Source organism: Zonotrichia leucophrys, chromosome 1 (genome assembly GCF_028769735.1).
Source record: "Zonotrichia leucophrys gambelii isolate GWCS_2022_RI chromosome 1, RI_Zleu_2.0, whole genome shotgun sequence".
Lineage (NCBI taxonomy): Eukaryota > Metazoa > Chordata > Aves > Passeriformes > Passerellidae > Zonotrichia > Zonotrichia leucophrys.
This window is the reverse complement of record NC_088169.1, coordinates 25,090,449-25,117,888: the sequence shown is the minus strand read 5'-3', so window position 1 is coordinate 25,117,888 and position 27,440 is coordinate 25,090,449. Positions and strand designations below refer to the sequence as shown.

Here is a 27,440-nt window from a genome sequence, read left to right as displayed (position 1 = left end):
CTGCACATGTAACTGAACTGCTACTGCTGAAGTCCTTTCATGGACCAAATCCAGCAGGTTGAATTCAGCCTGTAATAATGAAAGAGGATTATTCTGCGCAGTTTTAGTGACAGAGTATGGTTTTAATAATGCCTTTGCTAATGACAGCATCGTTTGCTGTAATAAGGAGTTTTAAGAATTTGTCAAAAACCCATTACAAACTGTTTTCTTCTGGTTTTCATAATACTGTTTGTACTGTTGTTTTCTCTGTTGGGCTGCTTTAGTTTAATCATCTTCTTTGTCTCATTTTTCCTTAAGCAGTGCAACTCCTAATATGATAGGCAGTAAATAATTCTGTTTCTTGTATTTCTTTGGACTACTTGCTTTATTTTTTTTTATTAACTCTTCTTCTTTGGCTTCAGGACCCAAAGGAGAAATGGGAGTTATGGGAACGCCTGGATTGCCAGGAACTCCTGGGCCAGTTGGAGAGCGAGGTTTTCCTGGTGAAAAAGGTAAGAGAGAAATTTTCTCAAAATAAAAAATTGCAAACCCCACACCTTTTCAACAGAAGTTGAGAAATAACCAAAGATAAGGAGTATACTTGGCCTAAGGAACTGTTTATGTCAAGAGACTTACCTCTAAGTTAGAAATAGTATAAAATGCCATATTCTAGGAGCAGGCATGAGTTTGGGCACCAAAACATGATTTTTGATCAATTTTTCAAGAGCATAAGATTTTGCTAGGTGTTGGGCTGCCATAGGTATTACTCCAAGAAAAATACACTATTTGAAATTATTAAAAGCCAGCAGGAAGGTCTTAATTAAGAGCCTCAGATAATACTCTGCATTACTGCCAAACCCCTGTCCTTATTGTTTCAAGAGACTAAAATTATTGGCTAGGAAGTGGGAAAAATATGTCAACTTTCTGACAGAACTATTGTGAAGTATAAAAAAAGATCATAGGAGCTGTTCCAGAACATGGTATTTGGTGCTCAAAATCTGAATAAATAGTTAATTTAATTTGTTGTTGTCTACTAAATATTCTTGCAAAGTTTTATATGCCCCTATAACATTCAGTGCTGTCTCTTTATAGGTAGCCAAGGTTTCAAAGGTGCAATTGGACCACAGGGTGATCCTGGTGTTAAGGGAGATAAAGGTGAAGCTGGTCTCCCAGGAAAACCTGGAACAATAGACAACATGGACATGGTTAGCCTCAAAGGCCAGAAGGGAGATCAAGGAGAAAAAGGTAACTTTATTCTCTAACTGTGTGAATAAGTGGAATTAACACTCATATACTACCAAGCAGAAGTACTTTGAATTCAATTTTGTGTTAGTTTTAGGCAACAGTTTTTAAAATTAAATTAAAGAATTTTGCATAGCAAATATAGATATTTTTCTGGTGTTTTTCAACTATATAGAAAAAAAGAATAATCACAGATCAGAGGGGTTTTGTTTGAACAGAAGAGGTTCAATTTGTCCTTTTATAATTTATTTTACCTCTTTAATCACAAGACTCTCTGAAAATAAAAGAAATTTTAAAAGTAAAACTAGAGCTTTCCCAAAGGGAAAAGCTGTCTTTCATGTAAAACATGCAGTTGTGGCCATGAAGATCAACTGATAATGTAAGAAAAAACGTGAGCAGCCTTTTTTGGCACACTTTCTTGTGACCTGAAGAAAATTCAGTAAAGAAATGCATTTATGTCATTGATACCAACAGATCAACTTATATCAGTTTAGAAATATCTGGAAGTATGCAGGGAAAAGACAATCAGTTTTCTGTTTAGAAACTTCATGGTTATAGATTTGTTCGCTTTTTTAGATAATACATTCTTCTTGATTTTTTAGTTTTACTGATAATTGATAAATTATTTGTTTGAAATAATTTTCTCTCCTATATTTCTTTTCAAAGAAAAAATGTGTACAGTTTGCATATTTTTAATATTTTTTGTTCTTACTATACATTATATCTTATTTAAAAAATAAGAATTTTTAATAAATGGTTACTTTTTTTGTTAAAATAGAAATGTAGAGCTTAGAAGGGAGCTACTGAGATATTGTGGTCTTTAATTTCCCTCAACCAAGTCCTTCAAGCTTTAATAGTATATCATGTTTTCTGAAGCAATTATCGTTCCTTTTATACTTTGCGATTGCTCTCCAGTTTGGCTGAATCCTTGTTAGAGTGCACATTGCTGAAACAAGCAAAGTACTTTCAACTCAGGCCTGACTAGAATGAAATTTCCCTTGCTTGAAACAATAGCTGACTGAGTTTGTGATTAGCTATAATTCTTAGTCTCTTAGTTCTAGACTACTGTGTAATAATTTTTCGTTTTGTTTGCGTGTTTTTGACTTCTTCTATCACACATGTGGTGCATTATGCTTTTTGATTTTCATTGTGATTATTTTCAAGCTTCATTCCAACTCTTCAAAATCCTTCTGTAGTTTAATCCTGTCCTCTTTTTGAGCCTTTCCTTTCGAGTGTCATCTGTACATTTCATCAGTGCATTCTAGGGCAGACTGCTTTCCAGTTTGACCGTGAATCACTAATAACTATACTATGTTGTATTTGAACTGTGGAAACAGGAGAGTATCCCAGTCTTAGCTACCTCTTATCTCCATGTCCTGGCTAATTGTCAGAAGGAGATGTGGGCTCACGTGTTCTGGTTGGGTCTCAGAGAAACCTGGGCATGTGGGTAAGTAGTGCCTTGCAGCTTGGGCAGCCAGGGGCTGCAGGGGAGGGCGTCAGCCAGTGAGCAGTGAGTACATCTGCCCTTCAGCTGAGATGCAGCTTCTGGGAGAACTTTTAATGAAGCTCCCAGCCTCTAAAGATTTCATCTAGATTATTTTTTCTCATTTGTTTCTGGTCTTGGTATGTACAGTGGTATGTAAAGTCTTAAAACCACATAGGTCGTTTTCACTATTTCCTTATCTACTACTGGCGTGTAGGATGGTTAATTTTATTTTGTACCTAGAAATCTAAATTAGGCACACTTTTTACATGCGAAGAAAGAAACCTTTGCTGAGAAATTCAAATGGTTAATTTCTTTGGTTTCTAATTTACTAATCTCTCCATCACTAACAATGCATGCTTCCAAACTTCTACACTCTACCTTTTCATCACCACATGCAGTCTACAGATTGGCCTGGCTCACACAGCCTGGAAGAGTAGGTTCCAAACAAATCCCAGCCTCCAAATTTCTGCTCTTGCCTCATCCTCTCCAAGCAAAAGATACTTAGTACCAGCAGAGAAAAATAATTTAGTTATATTCCATAGCTTTGCTGATCTTTTGGCTGCCTTCATTCCTCTAGACATGAATATCACAGTAATGCTTTTAGAAGCTTCCAAAAGACAAACTGTGCAGATAAGACACTGAATTTTTATGGCATATTATCAGTGATGCTTAATGAAAAAATTTGGGTTTGTACATCCTGAAATGTTTTTAATGAAAGCTGCTTACTTAAAAACATTCAGTGATTTATCTTCAGTAACCTATTGTCCTGCAGCTCTATGCAACACTAACAGAATTGTTTATAACCAAAAGGCATGGACATAAAGTTGGAGAAGAGGCACACGAGAGAGTAAGAGATCAAGCCTTCTGAAGGTGCTTTACATTAAATGGAACAGGGAAAACAGCAAATTTCTGTCTGTTTACTAGTTTTTCACATGTGCCCTTTTAGAGAGCTAAAAAGTTAAATCAATAATTTCTGTTAACATCTGTTGGCCACTTTTGAAATAACTTATTAATCTAACTCAAACACACATTCCTTACATTTCTTTTATAGATATAACTTGCTTTGTAATTTGCACAGGCACCCATAAAATTGCAATAGTTTTCAGCCTTTTCTCAGGACTGGTTTAATGATGAAAGTTGTGTTTTACTAAGCCATTTCCTTGTTCAACAGAGAGAAGCAGCAGTGATCAAAAATTAACTAGAAGGATTATTGTATGTAATTACAGTAAATTGTAATAAAAATTATCTCACTGTGTTTTTCTTTTTGGTGTCCAGGGGACCATGGAGAAGCAGGAGAAAAAGGGCTACGTGGGGATTATGGAGAACCAGGAATTCCAGGGAGAGATGGTGAACCCGGTACTCCAGGACAGCCAGGTATGTCTGAAGATAACAGCAGACAGACTGTTTGTCAGGTATTTTAAACTTTGTTACTGATGGGATTCTTCATTTCTCTGTTGTTCATAGGACCAAAAGGTGATCAAGGCCCCCCAGGGTACCCAGGGGATCCAGGAATTCCAGGACAAAAAGGATCGGTTGGTGAAATGGGTCTGCCAGGTACTGATTGCTAGGAATTTCTTATTTTTTTCCTTAATTAATATAGAACATTCTGAAAAATCTGCATGGAATATTTGTTGGTGTAGATCTACCAAACAATTGCACTGTTTGCAGTGACTGAATGTTAGGCTTTTGAGGCATTGTTTTTCAATCCTATTGTCATGTACAAATAATAGGATGGTTTCCTAAGTTTCTACATGCAAATCCTTTAGCTGGATCTTTAGGTTTTCTGTATTTGTTTCAGGCAGGCAGTTTTTTTGAGTGGTGCCTGTTTGTGTCTCTGATAGCCTGTGAACTGCATTAAGCTTCTTTTGTATTTTCCCCCTTCTGAAAGATTTGGTGAGCTGCTGCGTACTGCCTGTCAATTATGAACTGTAGGGGTCTGGGAATAAAGTTGTTGTGGAAGGGATTGGTAAAGAATAAAATGGAGAAGGACCTATAACTCAACATGGAAACCTTGTCTTCATTGGGATGACCTTGTGTCTAGCATATTTAGGAAATCAAATGTGAAAGTCTGAAATAGTAAATGAGGACAGAAAACATATGCTGCAGAGGAGTCACTTTGTAGTACTATTAGAAATTAATCAAATAAAAATAAAGTTTTATTCAGTTCATATTTTTAGCAAGATCTTTGTTTACTCTGAATCCAAGATTATGACTGTCTTCTATGAGTAGAGTTGATCATCCCATAAAAAGTCCCATTTAGAGAGTGAATCTCAAAAGAAAATTTACTTACTTTCATAGCTCTGAATAGCCAAAGCAACACTGAAACATCACTGTCAACACTGCTAAGGTACCACTGGCTCTGATGTACCCATATTTTCCTTCCCTTTACTAGGAACACCTGGAGAAAAGGGTCTTCCTGGAGTACCAGGTTCACCAGGCACACCAGGGTTCCCTGGGCAAAAAGGCGAAAAAGGAGACAAAGGAGCACCAGGTTTTCCTGGAATTGGCTTTCCAGGGGCTCCTGGGGAGAAGGTATTTATACCCCTAAGGATTTGGTTATCTCTACCAAGCACTTGAAGAGATGCTGTTGGCCTTTAAGCTGTTTTATTTTCTATTATGCTAATTTAACTGCCTTATGAAAAACTTGAAAGGTGTGCATATGTACAGGTTTAGATGCATTCTGTTTGATGGAACCAATATCTCCAGTGTTCCTTTTTAGTATCTCTGCTCAAAATAGGCTAATTGACAGTGCTAGAATGGTAGGGAAGGGGAAGAACTTTAAAAAATACTAAGTCAATAATGTGAAAAGGGCATTTTATCAACAGGGAAAATAATCACACTAAAATAATGTTACTGTACTTTTACAAAGATACTATACAGTGCTCAGCCACTACTGAAAAGTGAACTGTGCTAATACTGTCTGTAAAGTCTAATTTAATCTCTAATAGTATCTATTAGGATTCTCATTTGTTTCATATTCCTTTTCCTAGCTGTACAGTGAAAGCTATAATGAATTTATAAGTAAAAAATAATACCTGCTAATCTGGTAGCATACTTACTGAGGACTCAAAAAAAGACATTTTTTTAAGATGATGAAGTGTAATAAATTAAAGGCTAATTTTGAAAAGACTTTGTAAATGCATCCTAAAAATGCATAGAAGGCTGCTGATTTTCATTTGTAGGTATTAAGGAATTGCTAAATTGATTGAAAAACTCTGATAGTGGAATTTAATATCAAATTTAATCCTAAATTACATTGTGTAGAAGTGGAAAAACGATGGAATTCTTTAAATTCAGATGGATAAGAGGGGAGACATCTACCACTGCATACAGAAAAAAACTGTTTCAGAATTAATGTCTGGATTTTATGTGTGCTTCTTCTCCTAGGGAGAACCAGGAAGAACGGGTAGTCCAGGTCTCTCTGGAGATAAAGGTGAAAAGGGTAATATAGGAATTCCTGGAATGCCGGGTGCCCCAGGTCCCAAAGGATCCCCTGGCATGGCAGGATTTCCAGGCAAGTGTTTATGCTTTTACAAAACAGAAACTGCAGTGAAAAATGGAAGTAAAAATTATATCAAATATCCCACATGGAAACACATTTTTCTTCCTTTTTTTAGGAAGCCCTGGCCGCCATGGAGAAAAGGGTGAAAAAGGACTTCCTGGCTTAAGTGGGATTCCAGGTTTAAAAGGAGAACCAGGTAAAAAAGAAATATCAACCAACAAAGGACACTTAAAATATTGTTTGTCTCCAGGCAGTGGCTAAAACAAAATCTTTTGCATTCTACATTCATTTTGGCTCAGATATTTTGCAGTGCATTTGTTCATTTCATAAGCAAGTCATTGCTTGAAAATATTGACATATTTCCTAGGTAAATATGAGTCAGTGTAGTGGGGGGCTCACTCTCTTTTGCATTGTTGGAGGAATAGATTTTACCACCTTCCACAGGACCAGTTATTGTTATAGCCATTACTTCTGTTGTTTCTGAGTTAATTTAAAAACAATTCAGTTAATCTTTATGCCCAAACCTGAATCACCACATTATCATAATTTCACTGCTGTTAGAAAGAGGTTAGTATCAAAGAGAGTAAATCCATTGCTGTTGTGAGCATTTTTGATCTTGGAGTCTTCTGTTCGCAGTTTTTTGGCTGCAGTACACATCATTTTACAGGACAGTGAACTGTGCTGTTCACAAGTCTTTGCTAGAGGTCCTGCATTCTAAACTCACTGAGCTTCATGACAATTAGCTGTGTCAAAATCTTTAATATTTGAGCCCTGTCTCAGACTGATTTAATTCAGAAGTAAACTCAGTGAAAAGTCACGCTGAAGTCATCATGCAATATCTGCTTGGTCTCTGTGGGAGCAAAAGAAAAAGTGAAGTTTTTCATGAGAGAAAAAAAAAGTCACAGTTCAAATGAAAATATCAATGATTTTTCAGGTGAACCTGGTCTTCCGGGTCCTGCTGGTGCCACTGGTCAGAAGGGTGAACCAGGTTATGATGGGATTCCAGGTGCAGCTGGTGCAAAGGGTGAACAAGGTACTGTGACTGTCATCTTCAGCTCCCATGTTATGAAAATGCACAGACACAGGCTGCACAAGAGTAGCTGGTAGAAGTGTGTCCTCGTTCGGAGTCCTTTGGATGAAACCTTAGAAAATAAAGTCAATATTGATGTCTTAAGATCATCCAGCATTGCAATGTGATCATTTAGATGAGCAACTGTGTTTAATCAATTTAATATTGAAAGAATTTCTTTCACAAAGGCTGGTAATACTTTAAAGAATTGTGTTTTGGCAGTTATTTCAGTCTGAAACTTAGCTGTGAAATAGTGGAGCAGCCTTGCCTTTTCTTTGGGTAGGGTTTTCAGTCATACAGGACCCATTGTGCTAAATACAATGCCAGTACATAACAAAAACAGCCTCTGCCCTGAGGAACTTTTGCATAAGCCATTTATTTGAAATTTGTATTTGCATAATAGAGTTTTATTCATTATAGGTTAAATGTAAGTACTTTCCTGACTTCTCATTTTTTGCTGTCTCTGTACTGCAGGTCTCCCAGGTAGAGGACTTCCAGGATTTCCTGGTGCAAAGGGAGATAAAGGTAAAACAATTACTTAAACAATTATAAGCCTCCTTCCCAACATACTATAACCATAATTCTGTAATGCAGACATATTTTCTACTTCATTCTTTTACATCCTATGCCTTCTCAGAGCAAGCAGAAGCTCTGAGAGGTTCAAATACTGATTTCTGTTACAGTGCCAACATCATGGAGTTAGATATACCCTAAAATAGGTAATTATTCATAGTGTGGAATTCTCTGCAAGCTGTGGTGTGATGAGGTAATATAAATAACTCCCGTATTTGTGTGCTGTGTTTGGACTCCAGATATTTCTGTTTTCCTACTAATTTTGCAAGAATCAAAGTTTAGTGAGGCTCTGTGCACAGACAGCTTTAGGTAGTGGTTTTGTGGCCAGGATACTGTAGTGATCTTTTTGCCTGAACCTGTTTTGCAGCCCAGACATATTAATTGCTAAATTAGTAATTTACTGTATCTCAATTGAGCATGTCTAAGCTATGCACAGGAGCATGGTGCAGAGATGCAAAAGATAGCAGAGTCCTGCTGAGATCCCACTGAAAATTTTTATTACCTGGGCTCGGGACTTAATTGCTTGGGTACAGTCGCATGACCATGACGATTCAAGTCCCCTTATGTTCTTTGGAAAGTGTGTCACTACACTGTGCTGTGAGAGTGGTTTGATTGGCTTGAGTCAGTGCTTGTTCAAGGTGTCTGTAAGGCACCATGCTCCAGTTAATGAAATAAGTATATCCTAGACACTAGGCTGCAATAGATACAGTAGTCAAGAAATGTCAAACTGTTGTTGATAAAAGAAATTGTGTATAGTGGGGGAATTTTCAGTTTTAACTATCCACAATTTTCCATTGTGGAAAACACAAACAGTTCAAGTAGTTCATCCATGAAATTAACATGACACAGCAAATTTTGAAGAACTTACATAGCTTTAAATGTCAATGCCCTACCTCACTTATTCATTCTACTAATAAAGGAAACTTGTCTGGACAACCAAAGTGATAAACCAGAATTTCAGGATATCATTTATTTACCATCTTAGACTAATTAATAATCATTAACTACTGTGAAATCCCTAATGTTAAATATTTAATAAATTTAGCAAATGTTCTAATTGTAGCTCGGTAGGCATGTAGAGCGCTAGATTATGAGAACACTTCTCTCACCTTCCCCATCTCTCATTTTGTCAGCTCAGCTCATTTAAAAATATCTGGGTTTAGAGTAAATATGTGTTCTAAAGCTATTTCTTTGGTAGTTCCAAAGAAACAAGTCAAGGATTTAAAAACCTTGTTCTGCTCAAGCAGAGACCCAGGGATAGTGTTCTCTATGCATTTTGGGTTTTTTTATTATTGTACTTATACCAATTATTCTATATTTTGCTCAGTCTAAAACTAGATTGAATTGCAATTGTTAACTATTTGTACAAGCCTGAAAGTAAGTACAACGAGTCCAAATCTAGATCTTAGTAAAAAAGTATTCCATTTTTCTCCAGGAGCAAGACCTTTTGTGCTTAGTCAAGCACAACATTCATTACTTGACTATGAAAATAATAATTGCTGTGGAGTAAGGGTTTGGGGGCTTTATAATCTTTGTGTAAGGAGTGGTAGAGGGATGCTGAATGTTAATCTATTTTAAGAGTGACTAAAAATAGTCCAGTGATGAGTTTAGATAAGAAAAGGTATGTCAGTCAAATTACTTTCCTCTTATTTTACATCATATTGTGAAGAATCACACACTTTTCCTGAAGTTTTGCATTTTATAGAAATGTATGAAGTTAAGGTCAGTGTATTCAAAAAGAATAAAGCTTACTGTGAGTGGATAATATGGCAGAAGGTTTCAGTGATTGTGATCTATCTAATCATGTTCTGTTGTTGTTTCAAATCTTAGGTGCAAAAGGTGAAGTGGGTTTTCCAGGATCCCCAGGAAGTCCAGGGATCCCAGGCCTGAAAGGGGAACCAGGATATGCAGGTCCACCAGGCCCTAAGGGGAACCAAGGTCTTCCTGGGCTGCCAGGAAGTGCAATTGAAGGCCCTAAAGGAGACAGAGGACCTCAAGGCCAACCTGGTCTTCCAGGTAATTCTTTATCTTTAGTATTAAAGTATTGCTGGTCATTGAGGCTTGCCTGATTAATTAATTAATTATTAATACAATCAATATTGCATATCTTTGTTCATCCTCTTCTCCCAGGTCAGTGGAAAGCCTTTGTTCACAGGCAGTTTTGGCAGTGTGTCCTAGAACAGGCTGGTTTTATATCCTCAAGCACTTAACTTTGTCCAGAAATTGTTCAAGTGTTGAGGAGGTTGCCTCCCATTTCCATGTTTCCCTATGGACTTTATTTACTGTTTTGAGGCATCCAGGGCTGTTTGTTCATATGTGCTGAGGTTAATGTATTTAAAAACGACCCAGCCTGGCCTTTCCATGGCAGTGGCCTGTGCTAGAGGCTAAGGAGGAGAGTGGAGCAGAGTACAAAGTATCTTTAGCATGTTTATGCCTGAGGATGGACTATCTGCTTGTTCTGCACATGTGGAAAACTGCCTCTGTTTTCAGTCAGCTACAGGCTGAGAGAGGATTGGATAACAAGTGTCCCTGCAACAGATTCTCCTACTTATTTTCTTGAAATGGAACAACAATTATTTTGGTTCTGACCGTCTGTACACCTTGTTTGTCCTCCATGAAATACTACTCTAAGCCAATTTTGCTGCAAAATACTTTTTTTCTGTTTTTTCAGGTTCACCAGGTCCAGTAGGGCCACCAGGACCTCCAGGTCTGAAAGGGGCCAAAGGAGAGCAAGGGAGCAATGGCTGGCCAGGGATCCCTGGGGGTCCAGGGATGAAAGGTGATCCGGGTTCCCAAGGACTGCCAGTAAGTTACTTTCAGTACACTCCAGATTTGCTGAAAGCTGGTTCTTGTAATTAATAGATATATTAATCATACAGTTTCTTGTTCAAAACAATGATATTTTATGTTCAAAGTGCCTTTGCACTCACTGCTGATGATGTAAAGTCAGTTTGAAAGCATTTCAATGCTCTCCTTGGAAAGGCTGCCCCAGTGAGCTAATGAACTTATTAGAAATTTATAGATAGTGAGTGGTAACATACAACACCCAAAATATAATTTACAGTGTTTTAACTGCACGGGATGGCTGAAGCACATCCATAAATCTGGTAAATGCATTACTAGTTAATTTTAAAGGTTGCATATTTCATGATAAATTGCCTTCTGAAATTACCTGAACTGTTTGCTTTTGTTATGAAGGCTCTCAAATAAAGTGCAGTTTCAGTACTGTCAGTGATGAAATATTGCTGCTGATTTAGAACTACAAACAGGCAATACTATTAATACATTTTTGTCATATAGTATTCATTTTCCCTGGCCTAAAATAGTCACTTTTCAGTACACTAACGAGAGCGAAGTAGAATAGGACAGTCACCCAGAATAGTTTGTCTTCTTTATTCTTTCTCTCAGGGTGTATGATCCCTTTTTCCACACTGAAAAATATGCTCTGTTTTTTAACTTTTCATTCCTTCTTTCCTACTACACTGGGAATGGAGATCATTTAGCCCAGTGTAGAAGGAGGCTCAGAGGGGACCTTATCAGAGGGGCCCTTATCATTCTCTACAACTCCCTGAAAGGAAGTTGTGGCCGGATTGGAGTTGGTCTCTTCTCCCAAGTAACAAATGAGAGGACAAGAAGAAATGGTCTCAGGTTATGCCAAAGGAGCTTTAGATTGGATATTAGGAAAAAGTTCTTCACTGAAAGGGTGGTCAGGCATTAGAATGAGCTGCCCAGGGAAGTGGTGGAGTCACCATCCCTGGAAGTGTTCAAAAAATGTGTGGATAGAACACTTGAGGTGTTTGGTTTAGGGGTTAATATGGTGGTGCTGGGTTAATGCTTGGATTTGATGATCTTAGGGGTATTTTCCAATCTTAATGATTCTATTAAAAAAAGGACAATAGTAATAAAAATAATATTTATGGAAAAAAGGTTGAGAAAATTCCTAGTGTACAAAAGGAAGAAAGACTCAGGAATAAGGTCCTGATATGAAATGCAGGGCTTTAAAGGTCCACATTATTTTTGATAATGCAAAGATCTAGTGCATCTTTTTCTGCATCCAGGAGTCACTTCACAGAGACTTTAAGGATTTGCTTCTGTGTTCAGCCCTTTTTATATTTGGTACCATACAAGCTTTGAAGGTAGTAATTTCCAACATAAGCCTCCAGTATATTTTCCCTAGTTTAATAATTTGCACTGCTTTTACAGAGAGCTAAATTTCTATACCCCAGGAAATTGCAAAGCTTTTCACTGGTTGCTATACTAGTCTGAGACTGTTTGCTGAGAAAGAATGGGAAATGCCTAAGGGTTTTGATTCCATGCCTTCAATCAGAAAAAATGTTTCACTATCCTTGAGCCATAATTCATAGTAGCAGGTTGTTAACTCAGTGTGAAATGCTGCAGTGAGAGTGATATTAAATATTAAGCTTCCTCTGATGATACACACAAGATGAGTTTCCACTGTTCCCGGTGTGACAGGCTCCTACCCTGATTACGGCTCAATTGCTCATACAGGTCTGCGGGTACATGGTTACCTATATCAGAATGGAGATTTTGTTGCAACATGAATGACACAACCTGTCCAAAAATTGTATCCAAAGAAAGTAAATGCAGAGATCAGACTGTGAAATACAAATCTCATGGGTTTTTCCTGTTCATTTTAGTGTTGTAACGGGAGAAGAAACATTTTCCTGAAATAGTTTTGTTCTGTTTGGAACAGACCCAAAAGAGTTGTTTACCAAGCTGTATCTGATGAGAAAAAAAATTTAGGAAATGCATACTGTTATGGGAAATGTATTTTGATGGAAAGCTTCCAATAAACTCCTCTTATAAATATTTTTTATAATTATAACCTAAAACATATATATATATATATATATATATATATATGTATTTAAGACCCCCTCTTTTAATGTGATTGACTCATAAGTGCCTTCTGAATGAAAACTAGCCCTCCTGTTTTGGGCTTCAGAAGTTCACATATTGTCATACAAAGGGACAGTATTTTTTTTAAACAATCCTCTACACTGTGTCTGTGTGACTGAGGGTAACCAGGGAATCTTACTGCATTGATGCCTGCCTTAGCACTCTTGAGAGTAGCACTTCTTTTGTTTAACTTTGGAGTCTTTAGAAGTTTAACTGTGGGCATTCATTTTTGAGCTAGTCATCTCCCTTTACAATCAGTGAAAATGATTGGACATTTTTTGTTCTTCTCACCTTAATATAAACATCTAACTTGCACTGAATGAAAAATCACTCCTATGTGCCTATTTTATTGCTCTGCAAATATGATAAGATGACTTCTACTGTTGGTATTCTTTTTCACTGTGTGTTTAATTCACATCTCCAGCTTCTGGTTGGTAGGTTACTTAGCAAACGGATTTTATTTTTTTCCTCCACCTGTGTTCGGTGTCTTATTATGTAGTAAACTATCACCATCATACCAAATCAGCCAGGGAGAAACTCTAAACTATACTAAGAAGCTTTTTGATCTGCAACAGACAAAAGAAGAAAATAAATTGGCAGCCATTTGAATGACTATTTACTGTGTCTTTTGAAAAAGGGTCTTGGTTTTCCTTGAAGTGAGGCTACAGTGAATGTGTTACCGTTAATTTCAGGGCTACAGTTTAGAATAGCGAAGGCAGAGGGAGGAGTTCCCATTGTGTTTGAAGTGTTTTAAGTCCTTGAGTGTTTTATCCCTGTTGAAAAGTAAAAATCTTCAGAGAATTATAAATTGTTGAGCATATTTAATTTCATCCCATGTGTGAATGTAAAAGTTTTCAAGTCTGCTAGAATTACCCCATTTAATTATCTAACCAGCAACCTCCTGCTGGGACTGCACTGAAATTGCTATCTGCTGAGGTTTGTGCTTGCAGATGTTTTTCATAATTATATGGTCTGTGGCTGAGAACGTTTTTACTGGCTGCAGTGCTAGTAGTACCTCATTCTGGTCTGGTATCTTTGAGGGCAAAAAATAGTTTAGAAAGAGCAAAGTGTCACTCCTGTTCCTGTAAGAGAAGTTTCTCAAGCTAATCAAGGGAGAGAATGACCATTTCTTAAATTTAATGGCTTTGTCGTATTATATTTTTTTCATAGGTTTCCATTAATACCCAGCCTATTTGAGAGTCATATCATAATAGTGTAAGATAACTATATTTCACATTTTCTTTTATGCAGGGTAGTCCTGGTTTGCCAGGAGATGTTGGTCCAAAGGGTGATCTTGGACCTCCAGGAGTTCCCGGTGTTCCAGGTGAGGAGGAAACTTAACATACTCCTGAAAAGTATGCAAAAATATCTCTTTCATATCCTTCCTCTCTCAAAAGAAATGCCCAAAGAATGTTGACTCTATGTTAATAATTACTGACACTGAAAGCTGTGTCAAAAAACAGAAAAGCATTGAGATTTTTCTTAAGATTTTTTTGTCTCTTGCCTGTTCTTGCATTGAAAATATTAAATGTGCAATTCCTTTAAAAGATGAATGTAAAATTGATTGTTAGATGCTACCAGTCAAGAATCTTCTAGATTTTCTTGAGAATTAAAGAGGCAAACAATTATATGTGAGGAAGTGATGTCTGTATGTCTCTCTTGTTGAGTAAATTCCTGCTAGTGTCACCATCATGTACATGAAAACACCAGGTGTATAAAAAATACCGTTTTTAACAGAAAAAATGTAATGCTTTTAATCTAGAGAATGATATTATTAAAGTAATAAGGATATTATTTCTTTTGTAACATAGTGGTGGCGTTTGTATCATGTTTCTGATAATAGTTAAAAAGTACTTGAGCAAATAAAGCCATGTCCTTTCCAGGATCATGGGGATGAGGGTCATACATGATTATTCCACACATATCCTTCCAGATCAAGAAATGACCGAATTTTAATGCAAATATTTCCTTTGACTTCAGGTCCAAAAGGGACTCCTGGCTTCCCAGGCCTTAAGGGTGAGCGAGGTGACCAAGGTCTTCCTGGATCTAAAGGTATAATGAAGACTTGTGCTTTTTTCCCTCAGATTTTTTGGTTAAATGGTTATTTTTTATTAATTTGTTGTTATTTGTGTCTATAAGTCCATCACTTTTTTTTTCTGTGTAAAAACTCAGAATATGAAACCAGGTGTCATGTATCAGTATCTGAATGGTCAGATTAGAATCATAGAATGTTTTGAGATTGAAGGGATCATCTAGTTTCAACCTGCCTGCCATGGGCAGGGACATCTTTCACTAGGCCAGGTTGCTCAGAGCTCCATCCAGCCTGGCTTTGAATGCTTCCAGGGACAGAACTTCTGTAGATTCGTTGGAAACCTCTGTTCCAGTGCTTCATCACCTTCACAGTAAAAAAATCGTCCTCCTTAAGTCCAATCTAAATAACACTCTTCCTGTAAACACTTCTTTCTTCCACACTGTTACCCCTTCCTCTGTCATTCCAGACCCTGGTAAAAAATCTCTCTGTCTTTCTTATAAACCCCTTTTATATACTGAAAGGCCGCAGTGAGGCCTTCCTCGGGCCTTCTCTTCTGCAGGCTGGACAAGCCCAACTCTCTCAGCCTGTCTTCATAGAAGATCTCTTCCACCCCTCTGATCATTTTCATGGCCCTGCTCTGGGCCTGCTCTAACAGGTACATGCCCTCCTTGTACAGGGGACCCCAGAGCTGCATATAATGCTCCAGGTGGGCTCTTAGAGCAGAGGAGGAGCATTACTGGCCACGCTTCTTTTCATGTAGCCCTGTATTGGCTTTCTGGGCTGCAAGCAGACATTGCCGACTCATCCCGTTTTTCATCCACTTGTGTTTCTCAAGTCCTTCTCTCCAGGGCTGTTTCAATCCATTCATCCCCCAGTCTGTACTGATACTGTGGATTGCTCTGGCCCACGTGTAAGACCTTGCACTTGGCCTTGCACTTGTTGAACATCATGAGGTTCCCACTAGCCCACTTGTCACGCATGTCAGGGTGCCTCTGGATGGCATCCCTTCCTTCCAGCATATTGACTACACCACTCAGCCTGGGGTTATTTACAGACTTGCTGAGACAGCTCCATAGAGCCTAAGGTCTGAACAGCTATTTCAGTCCATGGGAAGTCTATTTGGCTGGAGATACCAGCATAGATAGGCTTCAATTTGGGAAGCTTTGCAGTTTCGTTCACATGTAAAGTCTAGGATGTGTTGATATCTTGTGACTATCTGTGACAGGCTCCAGTCTCCGACTGTATAAATGGCAATACAAGGTAACTTTTTTTTTAATTTGTGCTATACTACATACATACTGATTTTCTTGGTTGATTTCCACAGGTTTACAAGGCCCACCAGGCCCACCAGGTCCTTTTCAGCTTATTAAAGGGGATCCTGGCTTACCTGGACCTGTAGGACCAGTTGGTCTCAAGGGATTCCCAGGACTTCCAGGTCCCAAAGGACAGCAAGGTGAGAGTTTCTAATTTGCCAGTAGAAACATATTTTTGTGATGTAAAATAGTCAAAGTTAGGCTAGATACTACAAGATTTTTGGTATAATATTATCCAATTTTTGTAAGCCACTTAAATTGTGTCAGTGATGAAGAAGCTCCTTTTTGAAGCTCATCCAAAACAGATGCCTTCCTGGTGGTTTTTTATAGGCTGTCACTCTGAAGGCAGCACAACAGTATCTGAAATCAGCAGTAGGCAGAATGACTTGCAGCACTCTGCTTATCCTTTCCCCAAAATGTATTTGTCAGGGTGTATTCTGTCATTAGTCTTGAATCCAAACTTAATTACTGTGTGTCTCTGGGACAAGAAGGCATGAGGAAGAACATTTGATGCTGGAATGAAAAGCAATTCCAAAAGCAATGGGGAAGCTTGTTCCATGGTCCTGGATTTCTTCTTTTAATCCAGATATGGCAATTTTTATAAAGAGTAGGTGAACTGCAAAAATGAAACACATCAGCAAGTAAGAGAATGGAACAAGTGGTAGGAAAAATGAAATGCTGGCACAGGGACATGTCGTTCAGAATGATGGGAGAATGGGAGCTCAGGGGTGTTAAGATTCTAAGGGAAAGCTTTTTTCCTGAATGATTTATGTTGAGTTGATGGGGAATTACAGTGGAGGATAATGAATATCTTCTTCCTAGTTAATAAAGTAGATATGAAAGTTTTCTCTTGAAGGTGATGATACAGCTCTGCAACTGCTGTCCTTTATGAAATAGCTGTGAAACAGTCTCAGTGATTGAACACAGCATGGGTTTGCTTGTGCAGAATCCATTGCTCTATCACTAGTAGTCAATTCAGTACATCAAACCAATGTTTCAAACAAGAATAGAGGCAGCTTTACATTCCTTCTTTTTGGGTGATCAGGAAAAGGAAATCTGTGAGTGTCTGATGAGTCACAGAAATATTCCTATAGTGCTGATAGTATTAACTTTCTTCTCCTGAAGTCAGATTTGCTGAGTTTATGTAGAATTCATAGCATCCCTAAAAATTGATAAAGGGAAGACATAAAATATGTCTGAATTGGGAAGAAGCTAAGAGGATACCCATTTTCCCACTGTTCATGACCATAATTTTTTATGGTCTATTTTTGATTGAGTCATACGATAAGCAGAGAGAGAAGAGATTCCTTTTCGTATTCCAGTCAAATGCTAGCTTGTTTAGAAACGTGCTCTCTCCTTGCTTCTCCTTCTCTACTATAGAATCACTTTGCCTGCAGTAACCCTCATATATTCTCTAGATATGGAACTGTCTGCACTAAATCTGCAGGAGTTTAGTTTATGCTGAGGCTTACCTATGCTGTACTGTATTAAAAGCCAAAAGGTCAGAATGAACATGAAATAATATCCACTAATAATTATTGCTTGTTTTTCAACAGGGGTGACAGGACCTTCAGGTGTACCTGGACCACCTGGTAGTCCAGGTTTTGATGGTCAGCCTGGGCAGAAAGGAGAAGCTGGTCCTTTTGGTCCCCCAGGTAAGTCCCTGCATTCTTCAAAGACTTGATTCCTTCATGGAAAAAATAACATGATTTTAGGTGTGAATGTATCTAATTTCACTTCTTCAGACATGTAGGGAGGGTACTCTGTCTGCAGAAATAAAAGGAGTCTCTCTGTATTGTAGGGCCCAGAGGATTTCCTGGTCCCCCTGGCCCTGATGGCTTGCCTGGGGCTATGGGCCCACCAGGAGCACCATCTGTTGCTCATGGATTCCTTGTTACCAGACACAGTCAAACCATTGAAGAACCATCGTGTCCGTTTGGAACGAGACTGATTTACCACGGCTACTCCTTGCTTTATGTGCAAGGCAATGAAAGAGCACATGGCCAAGATCTGGGTAAGTGGAGACCAAATTAGAAGTCAGTTAGAACTCATTACAAACCAAATGCTGCTCTCATTTGTAGAACTGCATTGAGCAAATCTGTGTAATTGCTCTGGCTCAGACCTAGGCACCCCAGAACAAGGGAGATGTTGCTACCCCACAGTGAATACAACACCTAGTTACTGAGATGGCTCATGGGGTCTTGGACAGTCTGATGGAACTGGGTTTGCTCAGCATTAACCTATATTTATGGAGAGGCCTTTAATGCAGTCTACAGCTGTCTAGAGGAAGGGTAAAGAGTATGGAGTCCCTTCTCAGAGGGTCTCAGTGACAGAAGCAGCAATGGATCGCAAGTATGAGATACGTTTTAGTGAAACATAAATAAAAGCCCTTTTATCATGCTGATGGTCAACCATTGGAACAGAACCCCAGAGGGATGGTTGAATTTCTTGTCTTTGGAGATCCTCAAAACTCAACTAAATCTGGACCCAAGAAACCAGATCTAACTGGCAGGGCAGTAGGATAGATGACCTCTAGAGGTCTATTCCAACCTAATGTATTTCATAATTCTACAGGCAAGACTGGACTGCTCCTTTGCTTGTCCTGTTCATTCCTCATGAAGCTAAGAGAATTCTTTTCTTCTAAGAAAACAAGGTCATCCAGAGCAAGTGTTCTCTGCCTTATTTAGCTGCTCCTGGAAATAATTGTTAGGCAGTTGGCAGTAGCTTAACAAAACTGTTAAGAAATAACCTTTCACTTAACATTTCAGGCACAGCAGGAAGCTGTCTTCGGAAATTCAGTACCATGCCTTTCTTATTCTGCAATATCAACAATGTCTGTAATTTTGCATCAAGGAATGACTACTCCTACTGGCTGTCTACTCCTGAGCCCATGCCAATGAATATGGCTCCTATCACTGGTGATAATATCAGACCATTCATCAGCAGGTATGGTTTCAGTTCTGCTGTATTTATAAAGTGAAAAAGCCTGTGGAAAGAGCTTAGGGTACTTTATTTTTCTGAACAAGGTTTTGAATCTGTATATTTTTATTTCCTGCCTTTAAATTTAAAGTTTGAATTCTTTTGATGAAATGTTTCAAAGTGTGCATGTTTTCAGTTTAGACTTTGATCAAAAATAAATCCATTTTGGGGGAAACCCAAAGAAATAGAATAGCCTATTTTGAGTATAATTGAAATTAAAAGATATACTTTGAAATGTTGTCTTGCAAAAGCTGTGTTGTATTTTGAAGGAAAAAAGTTGTGCATTTTTTCACAATTCTTGTCCGAAACACTTCTGTTCTTTGACTAGCCATAGCTAGAAGCTTTTTAGGGCTCAGTTTCCTTTTGTTTGAAAATGGTAGCATTTTTATCATACAGTAGACTGACAGGCTTCTTCCATTGTTTTAGACATTCTGCTTGAATACAGCCATTATTTTCTGAATTAAAGGAAACAATTGAAAAATCAATCATCTATTTTTTTAATAATTCCAGATTCACAGCTAGCATAAAGAATGGTGCTTATATCAGAGACATAACTGTTCTGCATCAATGCCATGTTGAACTTTTGGTCCGTTTGAAATTTTAAGACCACTAGAAAGTGGTCTTGCATAATATGTCCAGTGCTGAAGGCAGAGTTGTGAGCAAGAGTGTGGCAAACTGCCCTACCATTGGATATGAGTCTGACAAGGGAATCTTCAGCTTACAGCTTAAGTGATAATCATTAGATACAGGCATTACTGTCCTTTCTGTCATTGCTTCTAATCTGTATCAGCTCTTGCTGATCCCTCTTCCAGCCATATTTAATGAATGGGAATGGAGATTGCTGGTAGTGATTTCTCAGGTACAACCAAGAGAAAGGACAATCCAAATCAGCAGTTGGTTGTATTCTGGATATCTTGGATGTTCAAAAAGCTATATGGCTCTACTGCAAAACATTCAATGTTTATTTTGCATAGTGGAATCCATCTTGTATCTGCAGTTGTACTCTGTATTCTTACTTTTGGTTTAGTATCAAAGAAGTTGCTATGTTTTGAAAATGAATGAGCAGATTGAGGACAAGATTCTCAACAGAGACTTTTTTGGTCTTAAATTTTTGGTTGTTCATTGCATGTGAATGGAAGGGGCTTGATTCTCAGAAAAAAATCAAATTACCAGCCTCTGAAATTCATATTCCTTTTATGCCATCCCATATAATGCAAAATAGCCTTTAACAGTCATATTTGAAACTCTTGCTGAAGGAGGTACTAACCAACACTTTGCCTTATCTTATGCCTACGGATTAGCTTTTGCATCGTAAGAACGCGTAAGTGTGTATTTGTATGTACATGTGTGTGTGTGCATGTATGCTTGTGTGTCTTTCTCCTTTTAGTCATAGAAATAGTTGTAATATTCATTTTAGAAAACTAGCAAAGAATCTGGAAAACTCTTCTTTCTATTTATTTTATTAGTTGATGCTTTTCGACTGACAGTTTTCCCTGTCCAAATGTAGAAAATGTGTAGAAGTGTCACTTGCTGCCTTGAATCACAGGACTTCTTTTCCTGTATGGCCTTCTACTGAAATACCAGAAATCTCTTGAAGCAAAGCAGAGCTCCAAGAATAGAGGCAGCTTTACATTCCTTCTTTTAACTTACTCTTTCATTGATGTGTTTCTTAAAATAACTCTTGCTTCTGCACTAAAGATGAACGCAGTAGGTATGAAAGCAGTCTTCACAAGGCAGAAATAGCAGGCTTTCATTCTGAATACCTTTGCTTCTCTGCATTTTCCAGAATCCAACTTAATCCATTTTGCACTTGATTCTTTTCCCTGCTCTGATAACAGGAATCAGATTGTTTAGTTTTGAATAATGTTCATAATTGCTAACTGCAGCAGCCAGTTGAAGAATTGTACAAGGAAAAACTGATTATATCTACCAAATTCCTTATTGCCAGCCCCCATATTAAAATTCCAGCCCAGCTCATGGGTTTTTTGTGATTCTGTGGAGGGATGATTGGTCATTGGATTATTCAGTAACTTAGCAGTTCTGAGACATGAGAAATTTATCTGAAGTAAAAGAACTAGTGCTGCATGCCTTTCTGGAGAATTGCTTTGAAGTTTGTTGTGCTAGTTACTTTGCTGGAAATCTCTTAGTGGAGATACAGACCACAAATGTAAATTAAAAACACTTTCAAGGAAAATGCATGGGAAAGAGTCTGCATTAGATTAGATTAGCAGTGATTGCCTTTGTAAGACATTTTCCAGAGAGATGGCTTTTTCTCTGGAAGTCAGAGCTAAGTTTAGGATGATGAATTGCTGTTACTTGTTTCTGATCAGATTAGACCACTTTTAAGTGATACTTGGTGAGATAGAGTGGCTATTTGCCCCCCATGTTCGTGACATGGAACACTTTTAGAAACTTCAGTACAAACAGGACTAGAAAAAGAAAAATACATGTAAATATTCAGATAAGAGGTCTCTTGTTCTTTTCTCATAGGAAAGCTAATAGGAATAATACTTAATAGTTGAACTGTCTCTAAGTAAGGGAGAAATTAGAACTTTATCAAATAAATTAGAAATTAACAAAAAAGAAAAAAGAACCAGTTGGCTGTTTTTCTAAATGAAACATTGTGATTTTCCTTTGGTTTTGAATGTTACAACATTTTCTATTTCAAGATTCCATAAAGAAAGTAGTTTCTGAATAATGAACTATTAATCCTTAAGTGCACACAGCTCATTCATGTCTTGGTCCTTCTAGATGCTCTGTGTGTGAAGCTCCTGCTATGGTAATAGCTGTTCACAGTCAAACAATTCAAATACCACCGTGTCCTGAAGGCTGGAGCTCACTTTGGATTGGTTACTCCTTTGTCATGGTAAGTGCACTGGGACATACTCTGAGCTGAGGAAAGCATTTGTTTCAGGGTTTTGATCTATGGAAATTTAATATCTGCCTCTGTCCCTTCAGTTTTTAGGAGGGCATTAGTCCTCCACTCTTTGTAGTGACTTCAAAAAGAACCTGATCATTTTCCCAGGCAAGGCCTGGGCATGGTCTGAGACACAGCTGGATCCAGAGCTGTTAGCACTTGGCAATGGGAGAGAGACCACTGTGATGTGAAGTGGGAATGGAGTTCAGCTGTTCAGATAAAAGCCATACCAAACCTTGTGCCTCCTGGGCCAAGAGCTAGCCCTGGCACGTTGCTTACATAGAGATAGCTTGAGTCCTGCTGTCTCCTGAAGGACTTCTGTGCATACAGCTGTCCCTGAAGCTGATACTGCTGGTGTGTCATGCTGCTGTTGAATGAGAGAACCCTATGCCATCTCTGGAGTCTTCAGCTCCACCTTCTTGTTCCTCCTTGAGCTGAGCAACAAAACAGCAGATGGACAGAACAGAGGATAAGGAGAGAAGTGTGAAGAAATATTTGTGCGAGAGAGTTCATTGCAGTTGTAGCAGAAGAGGTGGAGAGTCCCTGTCTGACCAATGCTTTTGCCTTTCCTAGCACACCAGTGCTGGTGCTGAGGGCTCTGGCCAGGCCCTGGCATCCCCTGGCTCCTGCCTAGAGGAGTTCCGCAGCGCTCCCTTCATCGAATGCCATGGCCGGGGCACCTGCAATTACTATGCAAATGCTTACAGCTTCTGGCTTGCCACTATAGAAAGGAATGAGATGTTCAGGTAAGTTCATGATTTATTTATCACTCTTTCAGACTCAGTTGAGCCTTATCACTGAAAAAAATAAGTATTTTTTGAATGGAATACAGGTTCAAGTATTGGCTGTCCACTACCACAGTTAATTTATGTAGTAAATTACTTTTGTAGCAGAAAGAAAAGTAGCTTTCGGGGGAATTAATGAATGCATCATCAGTTGGTGTTTGCAATGTGTCATTTGTATCATGTATTTTGCTTTTCAGAATAATCTAACAATGTTCACAATTCCACTATGTTTCTGATTGTATTCACCAGGTGGTAGCTGGGATAGGCTGACATACTGATTGAAATTAAATTAGAATATAACATTTCCTGTAAATGAGCATTAACTTATAATAGAACTACTTGCCATTTGTACAGGTGTTAAACTAAGTGAGTTGAACAATTATTTACCTTTCCCTAATGTCAGAGGAAGTATGTTTGAGTAAAATGCAGCTAGTGGTAAGAGGCTTTGTTCTGGTCTCCTGCTCATGAGTATTTTTCAACACAGGTTCATTTGCTCTTTATGAATATTACTAATATGTAGGCATATAGGTCAGTTCCCATGTCTGCATAGCTTAGCTAGTCAGTAGACATTCCTCTGGAGTGCAGGTAATTGCCCTCTTCCACCACAGTCCTGGCTGCTGCTCCTGTTACCCTGCGTCTCTTCATGTCTTCTGTCCAGATCTGTGAATGCTGCCTTGCCTGTCTCAGAATGAAGCAGGTTGTTTAGCCAGTTTTTACTCTTTGTTTATCAGATAGCTGTCAATAGAGTAGGTAGAAAAACTGAGCGCTGAGACTGAGTATCACTGGGGCTGTAATAATCTTAACAACCTGAAAAACTACTGCCACAACCACCCCACCACTGGGGTAATAAGCTGTGGATCCCTAGGAAAGAGGAGGGCTGGTCAGAAGAAAATTTAGAGTGAGCACTACAGTTGTTTCCATTCCTGAGTCCTACCCTGAGACCTCTCAACCTTTCTGGCTGCAAACTATGCCTCAGATTAATAAAATCATCCCAGTCAGGGGACCTGCCCTGCTATCAGAAATCACAAATACTCCTCCATTTCCTGTAAACTCATTATAATTTTTAATGAAAAACATTAAATGCAAGCACAACTTTGTCTGAAAATGATTTATTTCTAGTTGCTAGGAGGTCTCTAACCTCCTTATGACAAGTTAGAGACTCAAGGTTTGGGTTGTGTTTCTATATGACATCACATAATTTCCTTTGCCAACTTTTCATTTGTCTTTAAAGTCACATGAGTTAGCAGAAACTCATAAACAGTCAAATTTCAGCTTCTTTTCCAATTTTATTTGAGCTCTTCAGTAAGTGTGTGATGTTTAAAACTTGTCTTACGATAGTTTGTGACCAAACTTGGAAGTGATTACACACTGGAGAACTTAGGAACACCTTCTTGATTCAGCAGAGGCTGGAAGGGAGACTTGCATTCCAAGCTGGTGGTGTCAGTTATGAACCTGAAAATTGTTAATGGGTCTTTTGATTTCTTTCTTTTCCGTAGGAAACCGACTCCCTCAACCTTGAAAGCCGGGGATCTACGCTCAAATGTTAGCCGTTGTCAAGTCTGTATGAGAAGAACATAATGACTTTTGAATTTCAACTAATTTCACACAATATGGTGCTATTTGTTTAACAGCAATGAAGCCTAGACATATATCATATGTACCTCATTGTTGTCCAATATGAAAACAGTAAAGTGCCTTTTAGGAACTTGCATAACTAACACACACTGCTTTACTGGCCCTGTCCTTGCTAAAGAAGAAAAGAGACAACAAAGATAAGCTTCAAATGTCGACATGCCAAATGGCACTTTTGATCAAAGTATATGTATTTTTTATATAAATGCAATGCACTGATAGAATAAAAAGTCAGCATTTATCCAGAAAAAAAATGCAAAGGTGCTAGGAGGTATGCAGTTCTGCCTTATACTGTTTGACCCCCCTTTCTCATTCTTGTATTATATATTTAGATTCATTTTTCTTCCCCAGATAAGTTTGTTACCGTTATCTAGGTGTCTTAAAATCCCAGACTCTTGGGTATGTACTTATTGTTCTTGTACAAAGAAATACTAATGTAAAAAAGAGGTTTGGGATTACAGACTGTGGTTAAGCAACATGTAACCATCTTTTCACAACATAGAGTGCCATCCTGCAAACCTTTGCTTCTGTTTGTAGCCTTTAGTGCTGTCAGTATTAATGGGTCTACATCTGGAAGAAATTGCCAAATTGGCTTCACAAATAGGCAAGTAAGTGTTTCTGCTATGTTGGTACTATGCAGCTTCTTTGTGCAGTAGAACAAACTTTCCTGTGGAATAAAGAATGATCCAGCAATGGTCAAGAAGAAAAATATATATAAATATTTTAGTAATTTATATAGATATCAACCATTAGGCAAATCAAGCTCTAAGTTTATCATATCAAAAAGAAGCTTACAAAATTTTTCTTCTTTTCAGTGTCATGAATTAGGTGTTAAATGCCAAAGTATGATGTGAAATGTTCATTTTACATAGCCATTTCAATGCTGAAGTTGCAGAGACTGAACCCAGGTTAATAGTTATTTGTGTTTATAATAGTAAATTCTGCTTTGAGCTTATAGTCTTTATTCTGTATTTAATATTTTTCAGGGTTTTAAACACTACTCACACACTGAATTACTTGATTTTGAAAAGTATAAGGCCTTAATTTTGTTAATATTGTGCCAAAAAAATTCTTCAAAGTGGCCTCAGAAATATTTCTAAAGAATTTCTATGCAATGATACCATTGTTTGAGCACGTCTGTGTCCAGAAATGTTTTATGGACTATTACCATGCAAATACCAAAAGATTTTTGGAAATGCCAAGGCCTTTGTGTAATTTCTTACATGTGTATTTCTTAAAAATTCAAGTTTGTAATAAAACTATTTGTGTAAAAAAAAAAAACAGAAGAAAGAAAGATGTTTTTACTAATTTGTTATTAGCATTCATTCACAGCAATTAATTAATTTTAATAAGCCACCAATAAATGCAAAAGCTTGATGCAATCATAGATGATTTTTGTTTTGCACATCTTGCAGATGTACAAAGCATCTTCTAAAGGGGGAAACAGGGCACTGTATTGACACCTCTGTTGTTATCTTGTAAGAACTGAAACTGATAGATGAAACATGAGAAACTTATCACTGAAATGTATTTGATATGAACACATTACAAAAATCTGCTAACTTCATCTCAGCTCATGGGAATCAAAATTATGCACATTTTTCACTTTTCCTTTGAATTTTTCGTGCACAAACAGAACTGAATTTTATAGGATAAAAATTAAAATATTTTATAAACTTTGCTTTTAAGGTGAATCTTGGCTCTGATTGAAGAGGAAATGGGCCATGCTATCATTTTCATTGGCAAAAGCACATAATTTGCTAAAGTTTCATGTTGTTTTCCAAAATTAGTGAAGACACTGCAGCTGCTGCTATTTTGAACTTGTCTTTCAATTAAAATCCTTCCGGACATTCTCTGACCAAATGGCTGAAGGCTTCTGCAAAGAAATTGGCCATTTCATTTAGCAATGATTCTTAACTCTCGTGGAAGTTCTGACACTTGATAATCTTATTTATTAAAGACCACTCCTCACAAAAGTTCCTTTGTAGTCTATAAAATAAGACAGTCTGATTATGCCTGAGCAGCCTCATGCAGGGTTTTCCCAAGGACACTTGACATCCAGAAGAAGAGGAGAAGACCATAAGGTGATTCCTTGTGGCATCTAGGAAAAATTATTCAAAAATTGAGTCCTCATTGACTCAGACTGTCCAAACTGTTGCTCACACTCTACATTTTATCTCCTGGTCAGCTAGGGATTTAATTTGCTATGGTCAAATTGTCTTAGAACTGCCAGACAGTTGGGTTTATAAAGTTCTTCCTGTATGTTTAAATCAGTTTGGTGTGTATGAACCTTTCTCCTCTCAATTGGGAGCATTTGGAAACAAGGTCCTTTGAAAATTTTTGAAAACTGCTTGAACTGTAGTTTGATGTCTTCCTTATCTAGTAGTAATTATTTATTCTATAACCTCCAGTTCATATAATGACCTAAACCATTCTCATGCTAAAGATGCTGCTTCTTAAATCAGTCACTAAACTTTTTGGTGCCTATTGAATATCAGTCAGATCTCCTGAAAATGTGTGAATGCTAGATTTTGAAGCCCTGGGTGAGGAAGAGCCTGTGTGAAACACTGCCTTGCTTTCAAAAACCTCTTTAGTACCCCATATTCAGGCATTTATGGCCAGTGTTGTGGCTACAATAAAGTTCATCGTGCGAACAGGCATCTGCTAAGTCATCACTTATTCAAATCAAAATGTTGCAGAAACTTCAGGAGAAAATTTTTGAGTGCAGTACTTGAAGAGTCGCTGTCATGTTCCAAATAAATACATTTCTAAAACAGCAGGTGGTGCCCTTGCTCTCTTTGCGGTAACGCTGGGACGGACGGCTTTACACTAACACCAAATACCTTGGTCTCTCATCTACTAACGTGTCCCTACTGAATACATGACTATTTTCTCGTGTCTCCATCTCTACTTTGACACATATTAGTCACCAGCAATTTTCCTTTTGAAATAGGAATGGATCAGTTTTCAATTAAAGAAATTTCTATGCACATTGCAAAATAAAAATATAA

At 37.9% G+C, this 27,440-nt stretch overlaps 1 protein-coding gene across 3 annotated transcripts in view; it reads left to right on the top strand.

The window, feature by feature from the left end:
* The window catches only part of COL4A1 (collagen type IV alpha 1 chain), a 121,024-nt gene extending 93,843 nt beyond the window's left edge, over nt 1-27,181 (top strand). The window contains exons 33-52 of one of the 3 annotated variants that reach the window (XR_010439627.1): nt 402-491; nt 1,072-1,224; nt 3,983-4,081; nt 4,172-4,261; nt 5,100-5,239; nt 6,095-6,221; nt 6,325-6,405; nt 7,144-7,242; nt 7,753-7,803; nt 9,682-9,867; nt 10,523-10,656; nt 14,023-14,095; nt 14,752-14,823; nt 16,128-16,256; nt 17,673-17,771; nt 17,918-18,130; nt 18,885-19,062; nt 20,397-20,416; nt 21,847-21,961; nt 22,586-22,724. Coding sequence is in view for 2 of the 3 variants with exons in the window: in XM_064708994.1 (XP_064565064.1) it covers nt 402-491; nt 1,072-1,224; nt 3,983-4,081; nt 4,172-4,261; nt 5,100-5,239; nt 6,095-6,225; nt 6,329-6,405; nt 7,144-7,242; nt 7,753-7,803; nt 9,682-9,867; nt 10,523-10,656; nt 14,023-14,095; nt 14,752-14,823; nt 16,128-16,256; nt 17,673-17,771; nt 17,918-18,130; nt 18,885-19,062; nt 21,847-21,961; nt 22,586-22,758; nt 24,294-24,375 (2,384 nt within the window). In the remaining variant the exon portion in view is untranslated. Of the gene's footprint in view, nt 1-401; nt 492-1,071; nt 1,225-3,982; nt 4,082-4,171; nt 4,262-5,099; nt 5,240-6,094; nt 6,226-6,324; nt 6,406-7,143; nt 7,243-7,752; nt 7,804-9,681; nt 9,868-10,522; nt 10,657-14,022; nt 14,096-14,751; nt 14,824-16,127; nt 16,257-17,672; nt 17,772-17,917; nt 18,131-18,884; nt 19,063-20,396; nt 20,417-21,846; nt 21,962-22,585; nt 22,759-24,293 lie in introns of those variants that run through there. The other 2 variants (XM_064708994.1, XM_064708991.1) reach the window with 2 other exon arrangements.
* The last annotated feature ends 259 nt before the right edge of the window (nt 27,182-27,440 follow it).